Source organism: Hemiscyllium ocellatum, chromosome 7 (assembly GCF_020745735.1).
Source record: "Hemiscyllium ocellatum isolate sHemOce1 chromosome 7, sHemOce1.pat.X.cur, whole genome shotgun sequence".
Lineage (NCBI taxonomy): Eukaryota > Metazoa > Chordata > Chondrichthyes > Orectolobiformes > Hemiscylliidae > Hemiscyllium > Hemiscyllium ocellatum.
The window spans coordinates 86,590,596-86,614,997 of record NC_083407.1 but is presented as its reverse complement, the minus strand read 5'-3'; the positions used below and the strand labels follow the sequence as shown (position 1 = coordinate 86,614,997).

Here is a 24,402-nt window from a genome sequence, read left to right as displayed (position 1 = left end):
CATTGAGACACAAACCTTTCAAACACTGTACTCAATTAATCTAAATGAATTCCTTGGGTTCTAACCTCTGCACTTAACAATTTTATTCCAAGTGCTCAGATCCAGCATGTGAAGAACTTGATGACTGTAACCCGAAGTAGAACTTTGTATGTATTGGCCATGTGTGATATACTAATTTACACACCTTTTAAGCTCTGAACTGCTTTGTTTAGTTTACCTGCTGTTGTGTCCCCTCAGTTCCCTGATACTAGGTCTTCTTTGAACGATTCCATAGTTTGTGTCTCGGTTATCAGAACTGTACATGAGAGGGGGCAGGCAGCCCATTTTTAACTTTTTAATTTTCTTTCCCAACCACAAGATCACATCAATTCTAAACTGTAAAAGAACACCACCTTCAAATGAAAAGTGTAGAAAAGTCAAGCTTAAAAAAACAAAATACAGAAAGAGAAAGTGAATAAAAACTTGATGAAAAAGTCAGAATTTCAAATTGATTAAGAGAAAAAACTTAGACAGCTAGAAGGAAATCAATGCTGATGCATGCGATAGCTCAATGCATCTTGGACGATGATGCTGAGCTACACAGGTCAGCAGGATCCAGGTTCAATCTGTAGTCTTAAATTATCTCAGCCTGTACAATCAGTTTGATCTGTTAACAGATGAAGAAAAAGTAAATTCAGCACAATTATTATTCCTATCCAATGATTCCTATTAAAAACATGGATCTCAGCCATGCGGAAAAGTAGGACCAAAAAAGATCACTCACTGCAATCTCTGGTACCAGTGTGAATGAAATATCATGTTCCACTACTTTACCAAACATACATACCCATCTCTTTTGCAGCTGTCGCTACAATCAGCTTCCACCGCCTCTCTCGGCCTCTACATAAAATTGTTAAACCATTCACTCAAACACCCTGTTTACTCTCAAACATCCAGGCTCAAATATGACGGTAGGATCACTTGGGTCATGTTCCAGAAAGCACTTGTGGAAGCACTCCTCCAGGAAGTCAATGATTCAGAAGTAAATTTAAAGATTAAGAATAGAAAGACAGCAATCCTATGATATGAAGTTCTTTTTAAACAAACATTTTTTTTGCAAAGGCACATAACAAATGCAGGTCACTATTTCATTTGTAAGGTTCTGAAGCAGAATTTTAGATCACTGATAAACACCATACATCTGAGATAAGTGTAAAGTCTTTAGTTGATCCGAAATGAATGTGAATTGTGTTCAGAGTATGAATATGGCAAGGAGATTAGTTATGAAATTTATTTTATTAAGGTAGTCACTTATTACTTCACTCAATTTGATTGGTTTCTATGCACATTTGTGTTTGTTTTGTTTTTAAAATTAACTTTTCCCAAGAAAGATAGTTTTGCTTGCATTGCCAATGTTCTGGATTGCTAGGTACAACTATGGGAAGGAGCTACTAAAGGTTCGGATGAAATATGAACATCGTAGAAGTTTATCTCCCAACATTAAGTGTATTTTCCTAAACTTGAATTACCTTACATACAACCTTATATTACATCCAACCTCAGAATAATACAGATCATTGGAATAGGGATTATACAAATGCAATGTGAGAAAAACCATAAAACATTAATCACAAGCAATTCATATTTTATTTTCAAGTTAAAATAAACAGTTAACTTTTCAGCTGTAGGGCATATAAATTTTAAATATAAAAACTGGAGCCAAGACATGTCTTATTTTAAAAACCTACACATCTGTCAAAGGTAAAGGTTGCTCCAAATAAACATGGGTCTGATTCAAGCACAAAACCCAAGAATACTGAATAATTTCTCAATCACTGCCATTATAATTAGGGCAAGTGATTTGTCACAGAGCAACCCGCGAACTTCAACACTGCACATTTAAAGTGATTTGCCATCCAGCGTCTGAGATTTTGCAGAAGCCACAGGAAGGACTGACAATGTCAGTTTAAGCACTAACATACCACTAGTCTTAATCGTGCAGATTCTCTGTTTCAGTTATGGTCTCCAAAAGTAGGATTTTGATCCAGAATAAGATGCTTCCCAGTCTAATACTGACAGTTAATATTGACCACTGTTAGGACATTAAGATTTATGCCCTTCACCCAATCAACAAAATCAACTTACAAATAGAAGCAAATTTATGGTCAAAACCCGAATAGGCAGAAGTGTATTCTGCAGTGAGTGGATTACTTTACAGGCTGTCAACACACATGCACAGTCACGTTTGAATTTTCACTCAACTCAAGCAGCAGAGCAAAACTTAACAAACTAAATACAAAAAGAAAAATTGAATAAAGTTGCTGCCGGCTTATCAATAAGTAATAAAAGTTTTATTTCTACAATCTGAAGAAAAATGCCCAAATTTGTTTCGTTTTTCTCTATTTCAATCTCATAGCCTTTTTTTAAATCTTCATAAGAAGGTTCTGTTGCAAAATTTGCATCTCGCCAACATATCTCGCTAAATGGGAAAACAGGCAGACCATCTATTTTAAGACAGCAGGCAAACCCAAACTTGAATTGGTCTTTCACAACTAGGAGAAAGTGAGCACTGCAGATGCTGGAGATCAGAGTCGCAAACTGTGGCGCTGCAAAAGCACAGCTGGTCAGGCAGCATCTGAGGAGCAGGGCAGTCGACATTTTGAGCATGAACTCATCAGGAATGGACACAGTACCTTAGCTTGAGAAGAATTCATTCCCATCTTGTGCCATATTAGATGGCTTGTTCAAGATTAGAAAGGAATATGTGAGTGTGCAAAGTAAATCAAATGGGAGAGCTATTAAAACTGAATCCTGAATTAAATAATTAAACTTATAACCTCAAGATCTGAATGCCACTTGTCCAAAATACTGGCCATTTTTCTCCTATACAAACAAAAGCCTAATGTAAAACATCATACAAAACACAAGATGATATCATAAAAAATGCAAGATGCTTTCACAAGACCAGGAACTACAGTGAGATAGGAACTGCGAAAGTGGAATTTGTCAATCAACCCTGTCCTCTATTTTCCAGTACAGTACTATTACAATCTGACGATATCCACTGTGTTGTAAAGTTAATTTCATTGCTGGTGTCTGACAGCACCCTTCTCTTCACAGGACAGTTCACATATATTGCCTGATTCAGTTGCATGTTCCACGGTAAGGTGGCTATTGGTCTGTTGACTGGTCTGACCTGCACGAGGAGGCTGTAACTAGATATTCAACTACAATTATTCAAAAATGAGACTGCCTATTTAGTGTCATTCTGTTCTTTGCTTTGTAGTTTTCAAGTTTAAGATATACTCAATGAGCTTGAAGTAGGCAGTCCACAAACTAATTAAAAGTGGAATATTTTGGTAGTTGTGATTGCCAGTACACATCAAAGGACCATATCTGCATCTGAATTCAACTGCAACATAAGTAACTCAATGTGAGAAGTTACACTTTACAGTTATTTGAAAATAAAACATCTCTTCTGTCCTTATTCTTCTGAAATTGCTTACTCCACAGACAAAAGCCATTGTATGGTACCTTGCTCAAGTAACCATTATTTCTTAGCTCATGGAATATGAGCAGGCAACGTGAGTATAGATGAGAGAAAGAAAGAATCATAGCCAAGCCTAGTACGAGTATCCATGTTCACATCCACATACATGCAAGTGTACATGCTTACACACACACAGTTCCAACAGAATTAACCAGGTGTGACAGCCTTGGTACAACTTTCCTTTCCACAGAATCCCTACAGTGTGGAAACAGGCCATTCGACTCAACAAGTCCACATACTCTCTCCAAAAAGCATCCCACCCAGACATCGCCTACCCTTTTCTTGTAACTCTGCACTTCCCATGGCTAATCCACATAATTTACACATCCATGAAACACTATGGGCAATTTAACATGGCCAATCCCTGCACATCTTTGGACAGTGGGAGGAAACCAGAGCACCCAGAGGAAACCCACGCAGACACGGGAAGAATGTGCAAACTCCACACAGACAGTTGCCCGAGGCTGGAATTGAATCCAGATGCCTTGCGCTGTGAGATGGCAGTGCTAACCACTGAACCACCGTGCCACCCCCTTTCCGTAGTCCAAAGACATCATTTTCAAATGTAGCACAGATACCACTACCCAAACAGAAGGTCAACCAAATACAGGTAGAGATCAAAACTGGGACCTCCTCGGTCAATGAAAAATCCCATTGAGCTACCTGTGAAAGAATAAGTTTCATATTTTTACCTAAGCAACTCTATTGAAATCCTGATCTAAGGTTAATATTCTTGCATCAACAATTCAAATGTTCAGTACTACCACACCACTTCAATAGTCTCATTTTCTTCTCTCCAAAACTCTGGCTGTTTAACCATTGTCATCCTCCTTTTCACTATTTCCATATGTGTTCTCTGGAGAATCTGCCATTAAATTCACAGTCCTGGAAGTGAAGGCGTTTGCTGAAGTACTTGGTTGTACATCTGAAGTAATTGTATGTACGTCTCTTTCACGCTTGGTAGGATCTACTGGCATTACAAGTGCTGCAGGAGGTGGATTCCTTTTCAGTTTGATCACTCGATTCACTATTACCTTCTTTTCTGGCAATTTAACAGCTGCAGCATTCTGGGATCCAACGGCTGGAGACATTTGGATAGCAGATCCTGAAGTAGAGCCTGTGTCACTGGAAGCTAATGTCCTGTGGTTTACAAGCTCCCCAGTGTTTAGTCTCTTTACTGCTGGAGATTTGAGATGAACCGAAGCGTTTGGCAATGTCTTTGTAGTATCACCTGGTACTGACAGTTTGACCAAACCAGAATTCTTCACTTTAATGCGGGTGCTTGTGGATGGGCCAGAGAACTCTACAGGTTTCAAATTCTTTTTAGGAGTTTCAGTTTCTGCTTCATTGAGATCAATGAGTCTGGAAGATAAATACAAAGTAGACTAATGCAAAGACTTAACAAAACAGAAAAACTAGCAGCAACTCTGATCCACTGGTAATCCATAAAGTTGAAGCTAATTCTTTGAGTACTGACATTTTTGTAGTTACTTTTTAATTAAACATTTTGGGATCTAATTGCTACAAGATTAGGATTTGTAACTGTAAACTTCACAAAAGAAAATAGTCCTCACAAAATCATTCACGGAACGGGAACAAAAGACAGAAAATAACAAAACTAAGTACGATTTCTGTTGAAATGGGTGTTCACATCCTGCAGTAAATCTGCTTTATGGAATCAGTGATGATTTTAATCCTTTTCTTAACAAGTCAACAACAGAGAATTAGATCATTGGCCTTCAGGTCAGAACAAATTTTCTGGCATTAGGAGTGCAAAATTCCAAGTTGCGACCATGTATTCCCACGTGGCTAGCATCTAATTTATTCCTCCAGGTCAAAAACTATTTCCCAAACACCAAAAAATAACAAAAGACAGCAAAAATGTATAGGCAGAGTCACCAGTGAACGCAATGATAAATGTTGAAAGCTGGCCATAATCCTGGCTGGGAAACAACTGGTTATGGAAAATTAAACTTGTGTAAAATACATCTTAAGTGGATTCTATGCATTTACCAAGTAAAACATGCAGAAAATAAAAAATTATCATTCAGTATTTTTTTTAACCCCCAATGTGGACCACTCACGGATTTTTCTGATAGTTAAACAAAGAATCAGAGATTAATTCAAGAAGGGGAGACAGTTTTTCCATATGAATGCTTGTTAAACATTCCTGTTCATGTGAATTATCCTGAATGTACCAGGGCCCTTTAGCATTAATTCCCGAAAGATAGCATCAACTTGCTGCTTCCATCTTGAAGAAAACGTGTAACAGTAGGGGTCACAAACAGACTCCCCAGTTTGAAAACCTATGTCCTATGATGTATAATAGTTGAGTAACACAGGAACTTTTAGAGAGTCATAACACATGATGAAACGAAGCACCTACCGCTTCTGAATTGGTGTCACTGCTTCTTGTGTGCCTTGTAGAGGTCGACCTTCAAGAGTCCAACATTCTATCAACTCCTGAGGCACTCGCCAATAACTCACACCTGTAGGTAAAGTAAGGCACTATGTCTCAAACAAGATGAAGACCCATCACCAAGTCCCAGTTAAATATAACCAAATGCAAGGAATATGAAACAATTTTTCTTCAGTGAGTGTTTTGCAGAGGATTCAAAGTTGAGTTAAATAGAAATGCCCAAATTATATCACTCGTAGATTAATTTCAGTGACATGACTGCAAACTGTTTGTTATAAGTGCCATTTGACTTTAATTTCACTATCTTTGGAAGTATGAAAAGTAGTCAAGATAGGTGATTGCTGGATATGAACACCTTTCATTCCATGTGGGTATTTCTCTCACATCGATTCACATTTGAGAATTTAGCATAAATAATGAAATCCAGCTCAAGGAAATAAAACCTTTATTTGAATTTTGAGTTATAGAACTATCTAAGGAAGATTACTTATTTTGAAGTATATTGTAGTCTCAGAGGAATACAATACCACAGCTGCACTCTGATACAAGTGTGTGATCAATGCTTACATTTGGCAAATGATCAATAAAGCATCATATTCCTCTCATATGAAACAGAACAGTTCTTTCTGTCAACTGAAATACGCTTTGTCTCAACTCAGGGCTGTCACAATGCATCACAGTGAGAAAATCAAACACTGTGTCACAGCAGGATTCAATCATTCATTGTTAACAGCTCAGCTATTTTCTGAAAACAGTCAATGCTAAGACAACCATATTGTGTTGTACTTTTGACTGAACTGAGTACTTTGTGCAGTTACTTCTTTTCTGAGTTTTTTAAAAAAAAATCCACATTTCTGAAGCATAAAATTGAACCAGTTCTGTTCATATCGACTCTCAGCTCAAACACCTGTGACTCTGTCAGTTCAGAATTTTAAAAACACGATGAAGATCCAGTTAGATGTGAGACTACAGCGAGTAAAAATAAATTCAGATAGAAATGATTGAATGTTGAACAATGAAAGCTGATGGAAAATGTAGTAAAAATGCAACAGATAGAAGGTGAGAGAGACTGTGTGGACTTTTACTTGATTTACAGGGTTTGGGAGAGGGTGGGAGGGGGAGAAGAGAAGGTGGTTAGTTAACTCTTCTTTAGAAATGCAGATGGTTTGCGAAATTCACTGTGTAGCACATTGTGCAAACAAGATCTTTCGGAAGGAAAAGGTGAATAAGCTGAACAGACTGCATTTAGTCCAACTAGCCCAAAGCAACAATAATGAAATATTCTGCTCGCCTTCTTGGCAGTTTAGTTGCAACAGTTCCATTCAATTGCTCAACAGATTAGTTTAGAATTGGACTTTTAAAAGAAGATGTGGCTTTAATTTTTGAAAACATGCCCTGTACACTCTGTGAAGAAGGGGCGTGAAGTGTAAAATAAAGAGTGAAAAACTGATCCAAAGTAGTAGTTTCATATGCAACAGGACATGTGACATGTTAATGAAACTGCTACACTTGATCGAAAAGCTCTCACTGTTAAAAAGTGGAATGGGTCTGGTCGTTGTTGGTGAGATCTCCCTCCATTTCGAGTTTCTGAGTGAACAGCCTTATTACGCAAGTCCAGCAAGAATAATACATTATCGTAAGTATCCAGCATGAAAAGAGACATTCAAAAAGACACATCTTCTCTTGAGGTACTACTGGAGGTATTAGCGATTACAGACAATGCGGCCCCAACGTTGGAAATGAGCTGTAACAATGAGCTGTCCAGTTTATATGAAAGTCTTAAATGTTTTTATGCTGACATGAACAGTTAAGTACCTCTTCCCTCCCAGGAGTCAAAGGCATCCATCATTTTCTTCAGCTCACCAGCTGAGTAATAGCTCCATATGTATTGTAGATTATTTCCAGCTTCCCTAGAAATGAGATTAAAAAAACAGAAAGATCAAACAACAACATGAATACAGGAGTTTAATTAGACATTCAATGTCAGTCATTATAGTCACAACAGTTTTAATGTTATAACCATTTCTGCAGTTAACATATTACACTTATGCTGGTGTATCCCTACAGGCAAAAAGTGGTGAGATAAATAGAAATGGACAGTAGAGTCTAAGAAGAGTATTTAATGCACTGACTGCTCTTATAGACCGAGCCCAGAGTGACTTGAAATGTTTGATAAGTTTGGAGAAGGTACTATACAATGTTTGGTACAGGACATAAAAAGAATGGAAAATTGGAAAATTTGCTCATGCAAATGTTCCCTCTTTTTGTTTCATGTGGAATCTATGAAGATCCAACAAAACGGAAAACATTAAAAGGACTCAAGCTGAAATAATAAAATGCAAACTTAATCTAAAAAGGAGCCATTTTTATTTCAAGTACTCCCTTCATTTTCTACTGTAAGGATGAATAAGACTTCTTGAAATTCACAACTTTTTAGGCAGTAACTTCTTTAACTTTTGATTGGACAAATCAAAGCCATCTGCCTCCAGAGCAAGTGCGGTAATGTTCTGTTTTAAGATTTATGTACCATGAATTCTAAAATAAAGCACTCAGCATTTAACTCTCCTTATTTAGAAACCATTTTCTATTTACCCTTCATATCAGCAGGCAAAAGCAATGTGCTTTTGAAGTGATTACGATCATCAATTAAATGGATCATTTGGACAGTTACATATGTAACACGGCATTACAATGAGGAAATACCATGGACAGGACAGGGTGTTTGCACTGACAAAATAAAGGTGATCTTAGGGAGTTTTAAAATAGCAAATGAATTGGGGAGCATGTGTGGGAAAGGGAGAGGGAGGAAGAGAAGAGAGTAAGCCAGGACCCAGTGCCAGAAGGATAAAATGTAGTGGATGGGCAGACTAGGAGTACAGGGCGTGAAGGTGTGAGCGGGAATGCGGGCTGCAGGAAGAATGGGGTCAGAAGAAGTAATATGCACAGTGAGGCTGGAGCAAGAGATCAAGGTGAGAGGTCAGAGCAAAAGGATGAGAGGGCATGGCTTGAGACTGAGAAAGCAATTGATTACAACATGAGGACAATAAGCTAGAGGTTATAGCAACAGGCATATGATTGGAACAAGAGGTAGAACAAAGGAAGAAAGAATGAGGGATAAACAACACCCCTTCAAATATATTTACCGGAATGGATCTACCTGGACAAAGAGATAACACAAACGCAGGTGGATGTGCACCATTCTGACATTCCAGAAAGTCAATATAAGCATCCAGGTGGAACATCAGGCAATCAACTCAACAATTCCAATTTAGTGATGAGAACGTACAAGCTCCTAGAATCACGGTTAAAGAGTTTTCAGTAGCAGCAATAAGCTGAACTAAATAAATGCTACATAAGATTGTGATCTGGTCAGCTACATAGGAAATTTAACAATACATTAATCATACATAAGGGCAGAACACCATGGATGGAAATCTGAAATAAAGACAAAATGCTGGAATAAATTCGTAGGTCAGGCAGTGTCTGTTGAGGAGGACACAAAGTTCAGTCACATTTTAATTTGTTACCAGTGAAGTCTGTTGGGTATCAAGTTACTGTGATGGTTTCTTTCTGAAACCTTACTTATTAATTCTGGTTATTCTCCTGAATAATTTGCATCCTATAACACTTATATGTTACAAATTGTGTCAGCATTGTTAAGGAAATTTCATTTTTTATATCTTTATAGTGTTGCAGCAGGTTGAGTGGGAAAACCTCCTTATCTTTCTTTTCATCAACTTGCCTGCATGGATGCATTTGCCCATGTCAGTATTAGTAGATGGGACAGCACACAGTTAAGGAAACAAAGTTCTGTCTTTATATTGAGGATACATAACATCACACTGTGTGGCATTACCACCATGCAAATGGGACAGATTTCAACTGGAGTTGAGGATGATCAAATCAGCCATGATCTCTCAGAATGGTGGAGTAAACTTGATGGGCTGAATGGTCTACTTCTGCTCTTAAGTTCAAACTGATCCAGCAACCCAAAATACATATCCTTGAGGTGCTCTCACTCCTTCCCTCCACCATTATCATCAAACCTAATCAGTGAAAAACCCTTGTTCAAAGAGGAGGGCTGGTGGTCATGCCAGGAACAGCACCCAGCATACCTAGAGGCAGCACGGTGGCTCAGTGGTGAGCACTGCTGCTTCTCACTGCCAGGGACCCGGGTTCAATTCCTGCCTTGGGCAACTACCTGTGTGGAGTTTGCTCTGGTTTCCTCCCACAGTTCAAAGATGTGCAGATTAAGTGAATTGGCCATGCTAAATTGCCCCTAGTGTTAGGGGTATTAGTCAGGAGTAAATGTAGGGGAATGGGTCAGGGTGAGTTGCTCTTTGGAGGTTTGTGTGGACTTGTTGGACTGAAGGGCCTGTTACCACACTGTAGGGAATCTAATCTAACCTAATCTAAAAAAAGGTGTCATCCTGGGGAAGCTACAAACAGAACTACTCACATGCCAAACAGTGGAGGCAGCGTGTGAGAGGAAGGGTTCACAAACAATGGATCAGATCTAAGTTTAGCAGTCCTACCACGTTCAGTTGTGAAGGACGATAAGCCAATAACCAACTAACTGGAGAAGAAGGCTACACAAATATCCCCATCCTCAACTATGGAGGAGCCCAGCACATCAGTACACAAGACCAAGCTAAAGCACTTACAACCACCTTCAGCCAGAAATGCCCCAAATAGATGTTTCATCTCAGCCTCCTTTTGAGGTCCGCAGCATCATAGAAGTTAATCTTTGGTCAAATCAGTGCATTTCATATGATATAAAGAACCTCTTGGATCAAGCACTGATACTGCAAAAGCTAAGAGGCTTGACAACATTCCAACAGTTACTAAAGAACATGCTCCAGTTGTTCCAATCCAGCTATAGCACTGTTACCTACCTGACAATATGGAAAACAGCTCAGATATGTACTGTCCACAAAAAGCAGGAAAAATCCAACCCAGCCAATCATCATCCTAATCTCAATCATCAGCAAACTAATGGATGGTGTTCATTGGCATTGCAGTCAAGTGGCAACTACACAGCAAGAACTTGTTCATTGATGCTCGGTTTGGATTCCACCAAGTCAACTCAACATCTGAGCTCATCATCATTGGTCCAAGGACAAAAGAGCTGAGAGTTACTGGCCCTGAAAACAAACAGCTTTGATCAACTATGGCATCAAAGAACCCAAGCTAAATGGAAATCAAGGGAAATCTCTTCACTAGTTGGAGTCATAGATAGAAACAGGAAGATGGTCATGGTTGTTAGTTGTCAATCACCTCAACAGCAGGACATCACTGCAAGAGTTCCTCCCAACCATCTTCATCTGCTTCATCCATGATGCTCCCTCCATCACACAGACAGAGTGGAGTTGGTTGCACAATGTTTAGTACCACTGGCAACTTGTCAGACATGGAAGCAGGCACTGTCACATGTGGCAGACTTGGACATCATTCATGCTTGGGTTGTTAAGCTACAAGCAATATTTGAACCACACAAACGCTAACAATGACCACCTCGAACAAGCGAGAATCTAACCATTTCCCATTAACACTGAATAGCCATGAATTATTGAATCCCCTACTGTCAACATCCTGGTAGTTACAATTGACTGGCCATATATAAATACTGTGACTACAAGAGCAGGTTCAGCTGTTTGGAATTTTGCTGCAAGTAATTGACCCTCTCAACTCTTCAAAACCTGCACTGCACAAGCCAGGACGCTCTGATGATTGCAATTTCAACAACACTCAAGAACCTCAACTGACTGGTCAACTGGGCAGAGTCATGACAAAGGGAAATCAAACTTGCAAGGCGTGAGGTAATGCACTTGGAAAGGGTTAACATGGTGAGGGATTACACAACAAGTGGGAGAACTCTGGAAATTACTGAATATCAGAGGGACCTTTATGCGCAAATGCACAGATCTTGGAATGCAGGAGGGCAAGGAAATAAGGTGGTTATGAGTGTGAACCTTTGATAACCAAGGCACAGAATATTAAAGCAGAAGTGTAAAAATCGCTATTAAGCAGCAACTGGCGTACTGTGTATACTGAGTTCTGGTCACCACAATATAGGAAGGAAGTGATTACACTCAAAGGGGTGCAGAGATGATTTTCCAGGATGCAGCTTGGGCAGGAAGGTCTGAGCTATGAGCAAAGGTGAGAAAGCCTGGGGTTACATAGAACATAGAAGGATACAGCGCAGTACAGGCCCTTCGGCCCTCGATGTTGCGCCGACCGAATCCTACCTAACCTATACTAGCCCAATAACTTCCAAATGCCTATCCAATGCCCGCTTAAATGACCATAAAGAAGGAGAGTTCACCACTGATACGGGCAGGGCATTCCATGAACTCACAACCCGCTGTGTGAAGAATCTACCCCTAACATCTGTCCTATACCTACCACCCCTTAATTTAAAGCTATGTCCCCTAGTAACACCTGACTCCATTAGCGGTAAAAGGTTCTTAGTATCTACCCTATCTAAACCCCTAATCATCTTATACACTTCTATCAGATCTCCCCTAAACCTTCTCTTCTCCAATGAGAACAGCCCCAAGTGCCTCAGCCTTTCCTCATAAGATTTTCCTACCATTCCAGGCAACATCCTGGTAAACCTCCTCTGCACTCGTTCTAAAGCTTCCACATCCTTCCTATAGTATGGCGACCAAAACTGCACACAATACTCCAGATGAGGCCTCACCAGAGTCTTATACAACTGCAACATGACCTCAGGACTCCGGAACTCAATTCCTCTGCCAATAAAGCCCAGTACACCATATGCCTTCCTCACAGCACTATTTACCTGGGTGGCAACTTTCAGAGATCTGTGTACATAGACACCAAGATCCCTCTGCTCATCCACACTACCAAGTAGCCTACCATTAGCCCAGTAATCCATCATCATGTTATTCCTACCAAAGTGAACGACTTCGCACTTAGCTACATTGAATTCCATTTGCCACATTTCCGCCCAGCTCTGCAACTTATCTATATCCCGCTGTAACCTACCACTTCCTTCCTCACTATCCACAACTCCACCGACTTTTGTGTCATCCGCAAACTTGCTTACCCAGCTTTCAAGTCCTTCCTCTAGATCATTTATAAAGATAACAAAAAGCAATGGTCCCAAAACAGATCCTTGTGGTACACCGCTAGTAACTGCGCTCCAAGATGAACATAATCCATCAACTACTACCCTCTGTCTCCTTCCAGCCAGCCAATTCCTAATCCAAACCTCTAATGTATCCTCAATGCCATACCTCCGTAGTTCCGGGGTTGTATGCCTTCAGACAGCAAAGCTTGTATGGGGACCTGATAGAGGAATATAGGATGAATAGAAAAGCACTTTCTCCTTAGGTAGTGGAGGCAATAACCAGGGGTCAAAGATTTAAGAGTTAGAAAGCTAAAAGGAGATTGAGGAGAAGTTATTTCAACTGTACAGTAATGGATGCCTGCAGCTTATGGCATCAAAAAATGGTTGATTCAGAAACTCTTGCAACATCTAATCAGTATTTAAATATTCACTTGCATGGGGGTCAAAAGCTGGAAAATAGGATTAGTGAAGTCATTTCTCTCTTGACTGGTGAGGAAATGGTATACCGAATGGTTTCCTTCTGCGCTGCAAATATTCAGGACAAAGCAGCACGTTTGCAGGGCACCCCACCAACCACCTCGATATTCAATTCACACACCACACTGCATCTACAAAATGCAACGCAACAACTCAAGCCTCAGCCCACAGCATCTCCCAAACTTGCTAACTCTTGCACCTAAAGGCCGCATGGGCAAGGGCAGCAGATACAAGAAATCACATCCTGTCAAGATTCCTTTCAAGTCACACACCATATTGATATGTTTCACTGTTCCTTCTCCATCACTGGGACAAAATCTTAGAACTCCCTTCTTAATAATACTCTCGGTACACCTACACCAGAGAAGATGCAGCAGCTCGAAGAGACCACTCACAGCCACATTCTCTAGGACAATCAATGATGGGAAAATAACTAGACTGCAACACCCACATGAAAAAAAAGCATTCTTTGAACACGGACAAAAAGGAATTAATTCAGTGGTAGATTAAGTAATTCTTTATAGACAGACATACAACAAGGGACAGACCGGTAAGGTCTACTGGTTCATCGACCCTGTCCCACACAACTGTGTCATCCTCGAATAAACAAGAAACTTAATACATTAAGATAAACATTTGGCAATGTGAAAATAATTTTTAATAAGATTACTGAACTCAATAGCTCATTAAGTGGTAGTTCCTAGACATTCATAAATCCATAAGGGTTCTTTGGCAAGGAATTAAAGAGATGGGGCTCTTCAGGTGATTAGGTTACCAATCTCAATGTCCTTCATACAAAACAAACAGATTAAAACAACACATGCAGTGCAAAGCAGCAAATTTTACATCTTACTTATAATAGGTTACTGTCAAATCACCCACTTTTACCTTTTGTAAATACTTCTACTTTTCATCCTGCCTCCCAGCTGTTTTTCAATGGCTCCAATCCCTTCTGCCTTTGATGTAAACACTCCTAGGATCTTGCTCTCACAACTAGCACCACAAGTGTTGAGATAGTGCAGGATCCACACCATAGGTCTTGTGCAGATTAAACCATAGGAGGCACAGATGTCTGTCAATGTCTGTATTTAACAATTAAAACAATAATGAAGTCATTGATTATTTGAAATAATTGACAGAAATGCTTTACTTATACCCTATCTTCAACTGAACATCTATAGAGAGATCCATGATTTACAAGAGTTCTTTAAATTAGGCTATTGTTGGCAATTTTCCTCATCCCACAACGAAATGTCATTATATTGTCAAACAAACAGGCATGTGATCTATAAGTCAGTAGTGGCTTTTGAAAACAGCACGCTAAGCGGACTGTAAGTATAAATTCAACATATTCCAACGTAAAAATGGGACTGGATATATTACATTTCTATTCTTCTTGTTTGAATTGTGCCTTCTGGTAACATAAAAGTCCAGATGAATACTTGTTTACAGTGTTGCAAATATTTGAGTAGAGTTTCCACTTTGTACTAAAATGAAAATGTACCAAAGTGCACTTGAAATTGTGCTGGTGAGGTTATAGTTGAGTTTTTGCATAATCATAGACTTAATCCTTTCATGCACCAGAGCAATCGACGTAACCAATATAATCATTCCTTTATTTCTCTTTTTCACTTGAATAGCAACTTTTTAATGTATCTAAGCACTGGTAGTGGATAAATTGAGCCTCTAATCAGCACAAATGTTAACATAATACAAATGATTTGCGCATGATCCACTTATATTTAAAATTCCCAATCCTTTGCATTGATTTGGTTACTTACACTGGAAGCAGACTACAAAACATGCGAAAACAAGCAGTAACTCTACTCCAGTACCCCAATCCCCAACTATTAAAGGAACCAGCAGAAAGTACCATCCTTGCTGTGATAAATTTGCACACAAGGGACTAAGTTACAGTTGTCCAATTTCATGAAATTGAGTCAGAAAAACATCAATTAAATCAAAGTGTAAGGAACAGAAGAGGGGCTCAAAGATGACACCACCTGCAGCTTTAAATCACTACATAATGAAGCTTACTGATAGGGGAGCTCACTAGTGTCTGTTTCTGACTGGGTAGACACAACTTGAGGTTAAATATGCCAAAGTTTATATTCTTAAAAATATCCTTTATTGAACTGGTCATAAAAGCAGGAGCCAGATTGTTTGAAAGAGGTGTGTTGGAATGATTGTGGAACCAAATCTAATTAACTCCAATTGGCAGTAATCATATGCCAATTCTGAAGTGAACAGGACAGTGTGTCATAGTACAGGATTTCACCCAGAGTGATAACTCGTTGTTGCATATGATATCAGAGTGATGAGTGAAATGTAACAGGATGCTTTACCAACACAATCAGATTCCAATCTGGACAACTCAAGTCAGAAGGAAAGATGCAATTTTTTTCCAAAGTACTCCCTCCCTCCCAATATAGAGCCAAATGTTCTAGTCTCTGGATTGCGAGAAAACAAATGTTTGAGATCATGTGGAATCCCTGACTCACGGATTGACATGGAAACTGGTCGGGTTAAATTTTCGATGGTCAATTTCCCTGTTCTCTGCACAAACAGCTTCCAAGACAGAAGCCTATAAGTTACTCAGGAGTCACCCAGGGAATGTTAGACAGACAGAACCTCGTCTGACACAGCCAACTTTCCACTCACCTCCCTTGACAAGGATCACTTGCTCCAAACAACCAACTACATCTCAATACCCAGAATACCTGCTGACTACTTGACCAGACTCAACCCAAATACAGCCCCCCCAAACTGACTAGATACTGACCCTACTATCCCAACTATCCATTTACTCACCAGCCCATTTGTTCACACACTCATTCACTAACTTTCAAGGATTGACCCTCTCACCATCTAACAGACAGTGCCAGGATTTTGTCCCACCCAAAATTATTATAATTATAAAATATATAATTATTGAAATCTACTCCACTATAATGGAGTTTACTAAGAAAAGCAGCACTGCATTATTCTGTGAAAGCCGAGATTAAAAGATTCCAGAGGAAGGGAATACACAGCAGTGCTGATTCAGCAGAATTTACAAACACAAGGAAGCTTCAAGCCAGAGTTCTGAAAGCAGCAGATAATCTCTGATGACCACATGCTATTAGCCTTCGAGAGCCAAGTACCACAATTCTCTATCACCATGTCGAAATATCAAAGCCTCAACTCATTAACCTTGCTTTCATCAGATGTCACACACATGCTCAAAGTTTCTGAATAACAATAATCTAATTGAACTCTCGCCAACTTTTCCCTTCAAAACCTAATGTCCACAGTCCAGTGAGAGCTGAAATCAATGATATCAGGAGACACCACACAATCAAACCTAGATTCTCTTGGTCTGTGTTACAGCAGAGGAATTAAAAATCTGCAGTTAATAGTGCTTTTCACACCCTCAGAATGTCCAAAAGTACTTTACAGTCAATAAATTTGTTTTAGTAATAAAACTGTACTGTAAGAAACACAGTGACCAATTTTGCAAAGGTTTATAAACAGTAGTAAGATGATGACCAGGGAAAAGCATTGACCAGGACATTTGTGAAAGCTTTCCATGCTTTTCTTAAAAAAAAATGCCACAACACCACTTGATCTTCATCTTATTCAAATAATGCCTCTTCCAAAAGATAACACTTCTGACTGTACCATACTCCCTCAATATTGCATTAAAATATTAATCTACATTATGAGAGGTCTTTAGAATAGGACTTGAACTCCTGACCTTTTCAATCAAACAGAACAGTTACCACTGCACCTAAACCAATAGCAATAACTTACAGAGCTGCCAAGAAAGACAAAAAAATTCTTCCAGGTTACTGGAAAATGTTGTTTAGTCTGACGTCGTTCAATTATTATGTATTAATTACAATTTAATTACAATTTTTCACCACCATTGCTTTTCAGGAATAAAAATATTCTCAAGCATAGTTGATCCAGCAAATCTTTTTCATCTTCAAAATCATGATGGACAATGCGCTTACAGTCAATTGTGAAAATGATTCAACATTGCTCTATTTTCATTAGGTTTCATTTTTTGAAAACAAATTGCCATATCTCTTTCAAGTAACATTACAACATAGCTTGCAAAATTCTGAGTAAAAACACCACGTCACTTTTGAGATGAACAGTACAAACCTTTTTAATTTCAGAATTAGATCTCGAGCAATGCCTCTCCATCTCACTCGACAAGTAGTCAGTCAAACTGTAAGGATAGGGAATGCCAAAGTAATCTGCCTCTTCTTGTAATGCTACACGTGTTCTCATTTCCTCAGGGATGCAGAGTTCACCGTGCAGGTAATCCAAGAGATACTTGAAAAGTTTGCCATCCCGTTCAATCAGACAAGCTCCTTTAATAAAAAGATGTTAGCCTTTAAACTTCAGCATTACACATCTCAAATTCAAAATGATGCACTGATAGCTCAAGTTTATCTTCCAAGTAGTAAGCCCCTGGTTCTCCCCATGGCTCAGTCAAGTAGATTGCCTCAATCTCCAGTGAACGACTGCACAGTAACTCAAACAAGGTGATCCAACTCAGTTAAATGAAACATGGCTTTTTAAGCAAGAAGAGATAGCAGAGTATGTAGAATATTTGTTATGTTACCAGACTACTAAGTCAGAGGCCTGGACTATTGATACAGAGGAAGGAATTCAAACCACACCATAAATTCAATTGAACACAGCCTGGATAAAAAATCAATATTCAATAATGACAATCAAGATACTATAAAATTGTTGTACAAAACCTAATTGGTTTGTGAATACCCTTGAGGGAAAGAAATCTGCAAACCTATATGATTTATTGTCACTTGCATTTAACAGTGAATAATTCAGTAAAATACAGCGAAAAGTTTCAACAGTCGCCATCCAGTATCATTTTTATCCATTTAAAAAGAAAAAGGTTTGATGCTTTAACTGAAAGAGCGCCCTAAGGTAGCTCACCAACAATACCTGCGCCACCAGCAGCCCTCCTCCACTTCCTTGCCGCCGCCTGGGCCAGAATCACTAATGCAGCAGTTGCCACTCTTCAGATGCCAACTCATCACCACTGGGCCCACCTCGCCGCTGCCAGGTCCTGTGCTGAACCCACACTCGCCCGTAACCAGGAGTGCCTGGCTCCATTGCTGCCTTGATGATGCTAGGAGCACCAGGTCTAGTCATACCTCACTGCCATCACTGCAGTTGCTGGCTCACCAATACCAGGAGTACTCACTCTGTGCCAACTGCAAACAAGAGTCCCTGGCGCCACAAGCCAAGAATCACGCTCTGGCCGCCCTCCCCCTGACATGTAGCCATCCTGGGGTCACCATATTGAAATGTCCGCTGCTGCTGACGGCTCCAATCACTGGAAGGAACTTTGCTGCTGCTGCCAGCCCCAACCGCTCTCTGCTGCCACCTCCAGTCACCGTAAGGTGCTGTGTCCTCTACCGCCTCTGACCACCGGGAGCAGCTGCTATTCTGCGCATGGCTCGCTCTAGCTGCCACACCAATTTTGCCAACTGACCCACCGCAAAAGGCCCCAAAGACTGGAAGAGCCGGCATACAACCGTTCAACTCCTTACCTCGTTTGTCCTATACGTGACTCCACAACCACAGCAATGTGGTCTCTTAACTGCCCTCTGAAATGGACCAACTAGTCACTTGGGTGCATTCAAGAAAGTGCCAAATCAACGTCATTTCAAAAGTAACGTGAAGTTACCAATACATGAGGTGGGTGACACAGTGGCTCAGTGGTTAGCACTGCTGCCTCACAGCACCAGGGACCCGGTTTGATTCCAGCCTCAGGCAATTGCCTGTGTGGAGTTTGCACATTCTCTCCATGTCTGCGTGGGTTTCCTCCGGGTGCTCCAGTTTCCTCCCACAGTCCAAAGATGTGCGGTTAGGTGGATTAGCGTAGTGTTAGATGCATTAGTCAGGGGAAATGTAGAGAAATAAGGGAATGGGTCTGGGTGGGTTACTCTTTGGAGGGTCTGCTTCCACACTGTAGCAATTCTAGGTTCTAAATATTGGCTTTACCGGTGGCCCATCCAAACTGAATAAAGACCATGTCTACTGCTCTCCCACCTGGAACATAGTGTAGTGGTTTTCTCAAACAGAACATTACAGCTCAGATTGAAAGGAGGGGAAAATCCAAAAGAAACGGAAAGCAAATCTAAAGAGAATGGTAATCCAGTTATGTGCTTTATAAATCAGAAATTAGTAACAATACATTACTATTATTTTCTCACCAGCAGCAAAAAAAAATTCAATGCAGTAACATGACAGAGATGTCTCTGATATGAGTAGTATTATGAACGGGAGTGCTCCCAAAAATACCATTTCTACATAGATCTCCAAAGAAGTTGGATTGAACTAAGTGAGACAGCTGCCTCAAAACCATTTATGAATCTGACAAATGTTTTGAATATGACAGAACACCTTAAAAGCTTTTTCATTTTGCTTCCTAATCACTTGTCTCCCTGATCTCACTCTGATCTTACTAATGCTGCTCATGCATATGGCCTTCTCTCATGATTTCTCATCTTCATGCTGCCCCTTGATAACACAACTCAAAAACATGAGGTTCCACATGTATGTTGACGTCAACCAACTCTTTTGGCCCATCTACTGTCTTTAAATTGTTAGGACTGTTTGAGTAACGGATAAACACATATTGCCTCCAACTAAATATTAGGAAGACTGAAATGTTGCCTTTAGTCCCTTCTGCATCCTCATTCTATCAGCATCAACTCCATCCCTCTCCCTAATGACTGTCTGAGGGTGAACCAGAATGTTAGTGCATTGTATTTCATTTCATCCAAGACAAACTCTGACTCTATATCTACTCCACCACCAAGAATGTTGACTTCCAGCTCTGTGACATCACCAAACTCCGCCAGCAGCCTCAGCACACATGCTGCTGAAAGCCTCACCTATGCCTTTGTTAACTCCAGATAAGGTTGACAGTCACTCGACCAACCTCCAAAAACTTGAGCTCATCCAAAACTCTATTGCCTGTGTCACAATTCACACCATGTCTGTACTCATCGACATGTAACCTCAATTTTAAAATTCTCATTCTTGATTTCAAATCCCTCCATAGCTCTATATCTTCCTCTGATCCTACAACCCTTGCATTCTTCCAACTCTGGCCTCTTGTAAATCTTTGGAGTTAATCACTCCCTTATTGTCAATGGTGTTTCCAGCTCTGAAATTCTTTCCATAAAGCCCTCAGACTCTCCTAATCTTAAAACCATTGAAGAACTATTTAGCTAATTTGAAACTCCACAATTATTCAGTTTCTTACTGCTATGACTTTCATTTTAATTTTGATCCCAGTAGGTACAAACCCATTGCGAAGATTAAGCTCATGATTACAATTATGGGTCACCAAACTGATCAAGGTCAACTTTTACACACCACCCACACATTCTGTCCATAAATAAAAAAAATTGAAGTTATATATGGAAACCTCACAAACTTTCCAGCTTCTGAAAGTGATCATGTCAATACATTACATCTGTTATTACCCAAATTCCACTTTGAGCATATGCATGTGAAAAGGAAACAACTTGATTCTGATATAGGATTCTTCTCTGTTTTTAAAGTGCCAAGCACTGTTCCATATATCTCAACAAAGTTGAGGAATTTCAAATAGAACAAAGACAAACTTATTATGGGGGCTAAAATCCATTATTTAAGAATAATTACAATTTTTTTTAGTACAGCGGATGTCAAATCCAATGCTTTGATTTCAGAGTTATTGTCATTTTCAAATTCCTTCACGGCCTTGCCATTCCTACTTCATAACCCGCAATTTCTGCATTCCACTATTTTTGACTTCTTGATCTCCCTGCTCTCTCACTCCATGCTGGCAATCAAGCCTTTAGCAGCCAAGACCCTAATCATCTGAAATTCCTTCCATAATTCTTGACATATACATATCTCACTCCTCCAACATGACCCAACTTTTTGGTTAAGTGTCCAATTACCACGTTACTTGACTTGGTGTCAAATTTTGTTTGCTGATGCTCTGGTAGAAAAAGTCAGAAATCACACAACACCAGGTTATAGTCCAACGGGTTTAGTTGAAATCACAATCTTTGAGAGCGCAGTCCCTTTGTCAGGTGAAGCTCAATTCACCTGATGAAGGCGCAGCACTCTGAAAGCTTGTAATTTTGAATAAACCTGTTGGACTATAAGCTGATGTTGTGTGATTTCTGACTTTGTCCACCCCAGTCCAACACCCATGGCTCCTGTGAAATGCCATGGGAACTTATATTATGCTCAACGTATTAAATAAATGCAAGTTATTGTTGTTTCACATAACTATATAAATACTAGGCTGGATCAAAATCACAGCAGCATTAAAGCAAAGTAAATATATCTTGCCATAATTAAACTTCCTTTACCATTAGTAAATGTTCTGACGATCTATCTCATTGTGCCTCTGACTATTTTTAGATAATGAATTAGAGGCTAGACTTCAACACTTGTTGAATTTTGTCCAAGAAATGTGATTCACGTGTAAACAAAAAACAAAAACAGCTCCTGCAAATCCGTAAGCATGCCACATGAGATTATATGATTGACAACTGCATTCCTTTCATTACCTGATTCATCTAGTTTCAAAGGAAATCGTCCACTAAACATTGCACTAAGCATTGAGTCTTTAAAACGACAGAGGGAATTTCGTCTGGCTGTGTACAAACAACCTCCCACATTCAATCTGAGAATATCGGAAATAGCTTCCCCATCACAAGACGCCATGGTGTGCAATATCCAATCACTCCATCGCTGAAATTCTAGGTGCAGAAAGGAAAAAAAAATTCAAAAACAGTTTGTTGGTAAGATGACGACTCAAATGCTGTTTGTCCTAATAATCACTCAATAGCCAGAACACGTTTAGTTTTTCTTTTAAAAAGTAAATGATTTAAAGTTCAGAACATCCAACAGTATTATTTTGACTACACATTGGCGGAGACCAGTAGATATCTTTTTAAATGTTAAGAGTCTTACAAAAGCTAATTGGATTGTGCCATTAATACACAAAGAGAAAATGCCACTCAGTGAACAGTGACAAAAGGTAACAAAGTCCAGGAGATTTTTGTGGCATGTTGCAATACCTGCTGTAACCCATTACCAGGGACTAATGGGGTATGAAGAAGTCAGAATAATAAACAGAGTTGGCATTAAGTGGACTGTATGGGGTTTCTTTTCAACAAAATCACTTTGTGTTGACCAAGAAATGTCAAATCCTAGTTACTTTCAGTAAGCTTCAGGCTATTTCCATTCACTGGGAGGTGAAGTGGGGGGGAGGGTGTTGGGGAGGGGGAGAGAATCCCCTCCTGTTAATCTCTGTCTCAGGAGGACCCACTGCCCCCAGCTCCTCACACCCACTCTCCCGTCCTCCCCGACTGGCGCGCACTGATGACGTGTCCAAAACCCAGCGCAGCCGCAGTGCCTCTCAAGCCCGAACCACCGCTTGCTCGCCCGCCCCCCCTGGCGGTGGGAGTACTGCAATCGCCTCATTGCCACGCCCCTTCGGGATGGAGAAGGAGATGGACCCACAAGAGTTGAGCTCTTCTTCTTCCTATGTCCCCCTTGTGGCCGCAGAGAGAACTCTTTCCGAAGGAGTAATCACACTCCATTTACCTTCAGCACAATCGACCCTAGACTCAAGAAGTCAAGTCTTATGTTTGTGGCACAGGATTGAATGAGTTGCATGTCAACTTTTGCCATGCCATTTCAGTGATTTTGCCTTTTGTGTATGTGACAGACAAAACCACCATGCAATTTTTGGGGGACTATATTTCTTCTGTTTGTCTCGAAGTTAGTCAAGATAGAGTGGTGAACTGTAATTTACTGGTTATTTCCTGCCTTAACACAGAGGACCACCTTGGAAAATAAATTTAAAATTGCTAGGAATGGACTAAACCTTTGATTATTAATTAAATTTACTTTTAATACACATTAAAGAGGCTCCTTTTTTTTCCTGGTTATGTTTTTTATTAAACAATTCACAGTTTACAAAACAATTAACATTAACGGCTGACTTCAGAGAAACAGCAATTTTACAAGGGAGAGGAGCACCATAGATTAGGATTGCTGAGGGAGGAAAGGAATGGGTGACTAAAAGGCAGAGATTGAGCAGGAAGGCATTGCAGGCGTCCCCTGCAGTCATCTCATTCCAAAACTGTTGGGAGAGATAGCTCACCAGGGGAAGGCAGCAGTAGCTAGGTTCACGGCGCCATGGCTGGCTCTGCTGTACAGAAGGGTGGGAATAGAGTGGAAGAGCTACAGTCACAGGGGATTCGAATGTAAGGTGAAAAAAAAACGGAACTCCCAAATGGTATGTTGCCTCCCAGGTGCATGGGTCAGGGATGTCTCGGATTGACTGCAGAAAATTATCAAAGGGGAGGGTGAACAGCCTGCAGCCTGCAGGGTTGCATGCAGGCACCAATGATATAGGTAAAAAAAATGGGATCAGGTCCTACATGAAGAATTTAGGGAGTTAGGAAACAAGTTAAAATGTAGAACCTCAGAGGTGGTAATCTCAGGATTGCTACCAGTGCCACGTGTGAGTCAGAGTAGGAATGATAGAATATTCAGGATAAATACATGGCTTGAGAGATGATGCAGGAGGGAGTGGTTCAGGTTTTTGGGACATTGGGTCCGGTTCTGGGGAGGTGGGACTACTACAAATTGAATGGCCTACACCTGGGCTGGACTGGAACCAAAGTTCTCAGGGGTGCTTTTGCTAACGCTGTTAGGGAGGGTTTAAACTAATGTAGCAAGAGGATGGGAACCAAATGAGGAGATTAGTGGACAGTAGGGAGGGAGGAACTAAAGTCTGTAAGGAACTAGATCATGAAGTCAGTGTGACTAAGG

General features: G+C 40.1%; 1 protein-coding gene across 2 annotated transcripts; it reads right to left on the bottom strand.

Annotated features, from left to right (window-relative positions):
* Positions 1-1,607: 1,607 nt before the first annotated feature.
* Positions 1,608-22,920, bottom strand: LOC132817532 (BTB/POZ domain-containing protein KCTD18-like). Of its 2 annotated transcripts, none has more exons than XM_060828027.1 (7): positions 22,638-22,920; positions 22,125-22,316; positions 17,671-17,882; positions 14,410-14,603; positions 7,764-7,858; positions 5,916-6,018; positions 1,608-4,891 (listed from the first exon to the last, which is right to left on the bottom strand). In XM_060828027.1, exons 2-7 carry the CDS (start codon positions 22,279-22,281, stop codon positions 4,342-4,344), a joined length of 1,311 nt encoding a protein of 436 aa, XP_060684010.1. In that variant the 5' UTR covers positions 22,282-22,316; positions 22,638-22,920; the 3' UTR covers positions 1,608-4,341. The 2 variants fall into 2 exon arrangements, with proteins under 2 accessions (XP_060684010.1, XP_060684011.1); XM_060828028.1 differs by having other exon boundaries at positions 22,778-22,920.
* Between the last annotated feature and the right edge of the window lie 1,482 nt (positions 22,921-24,402).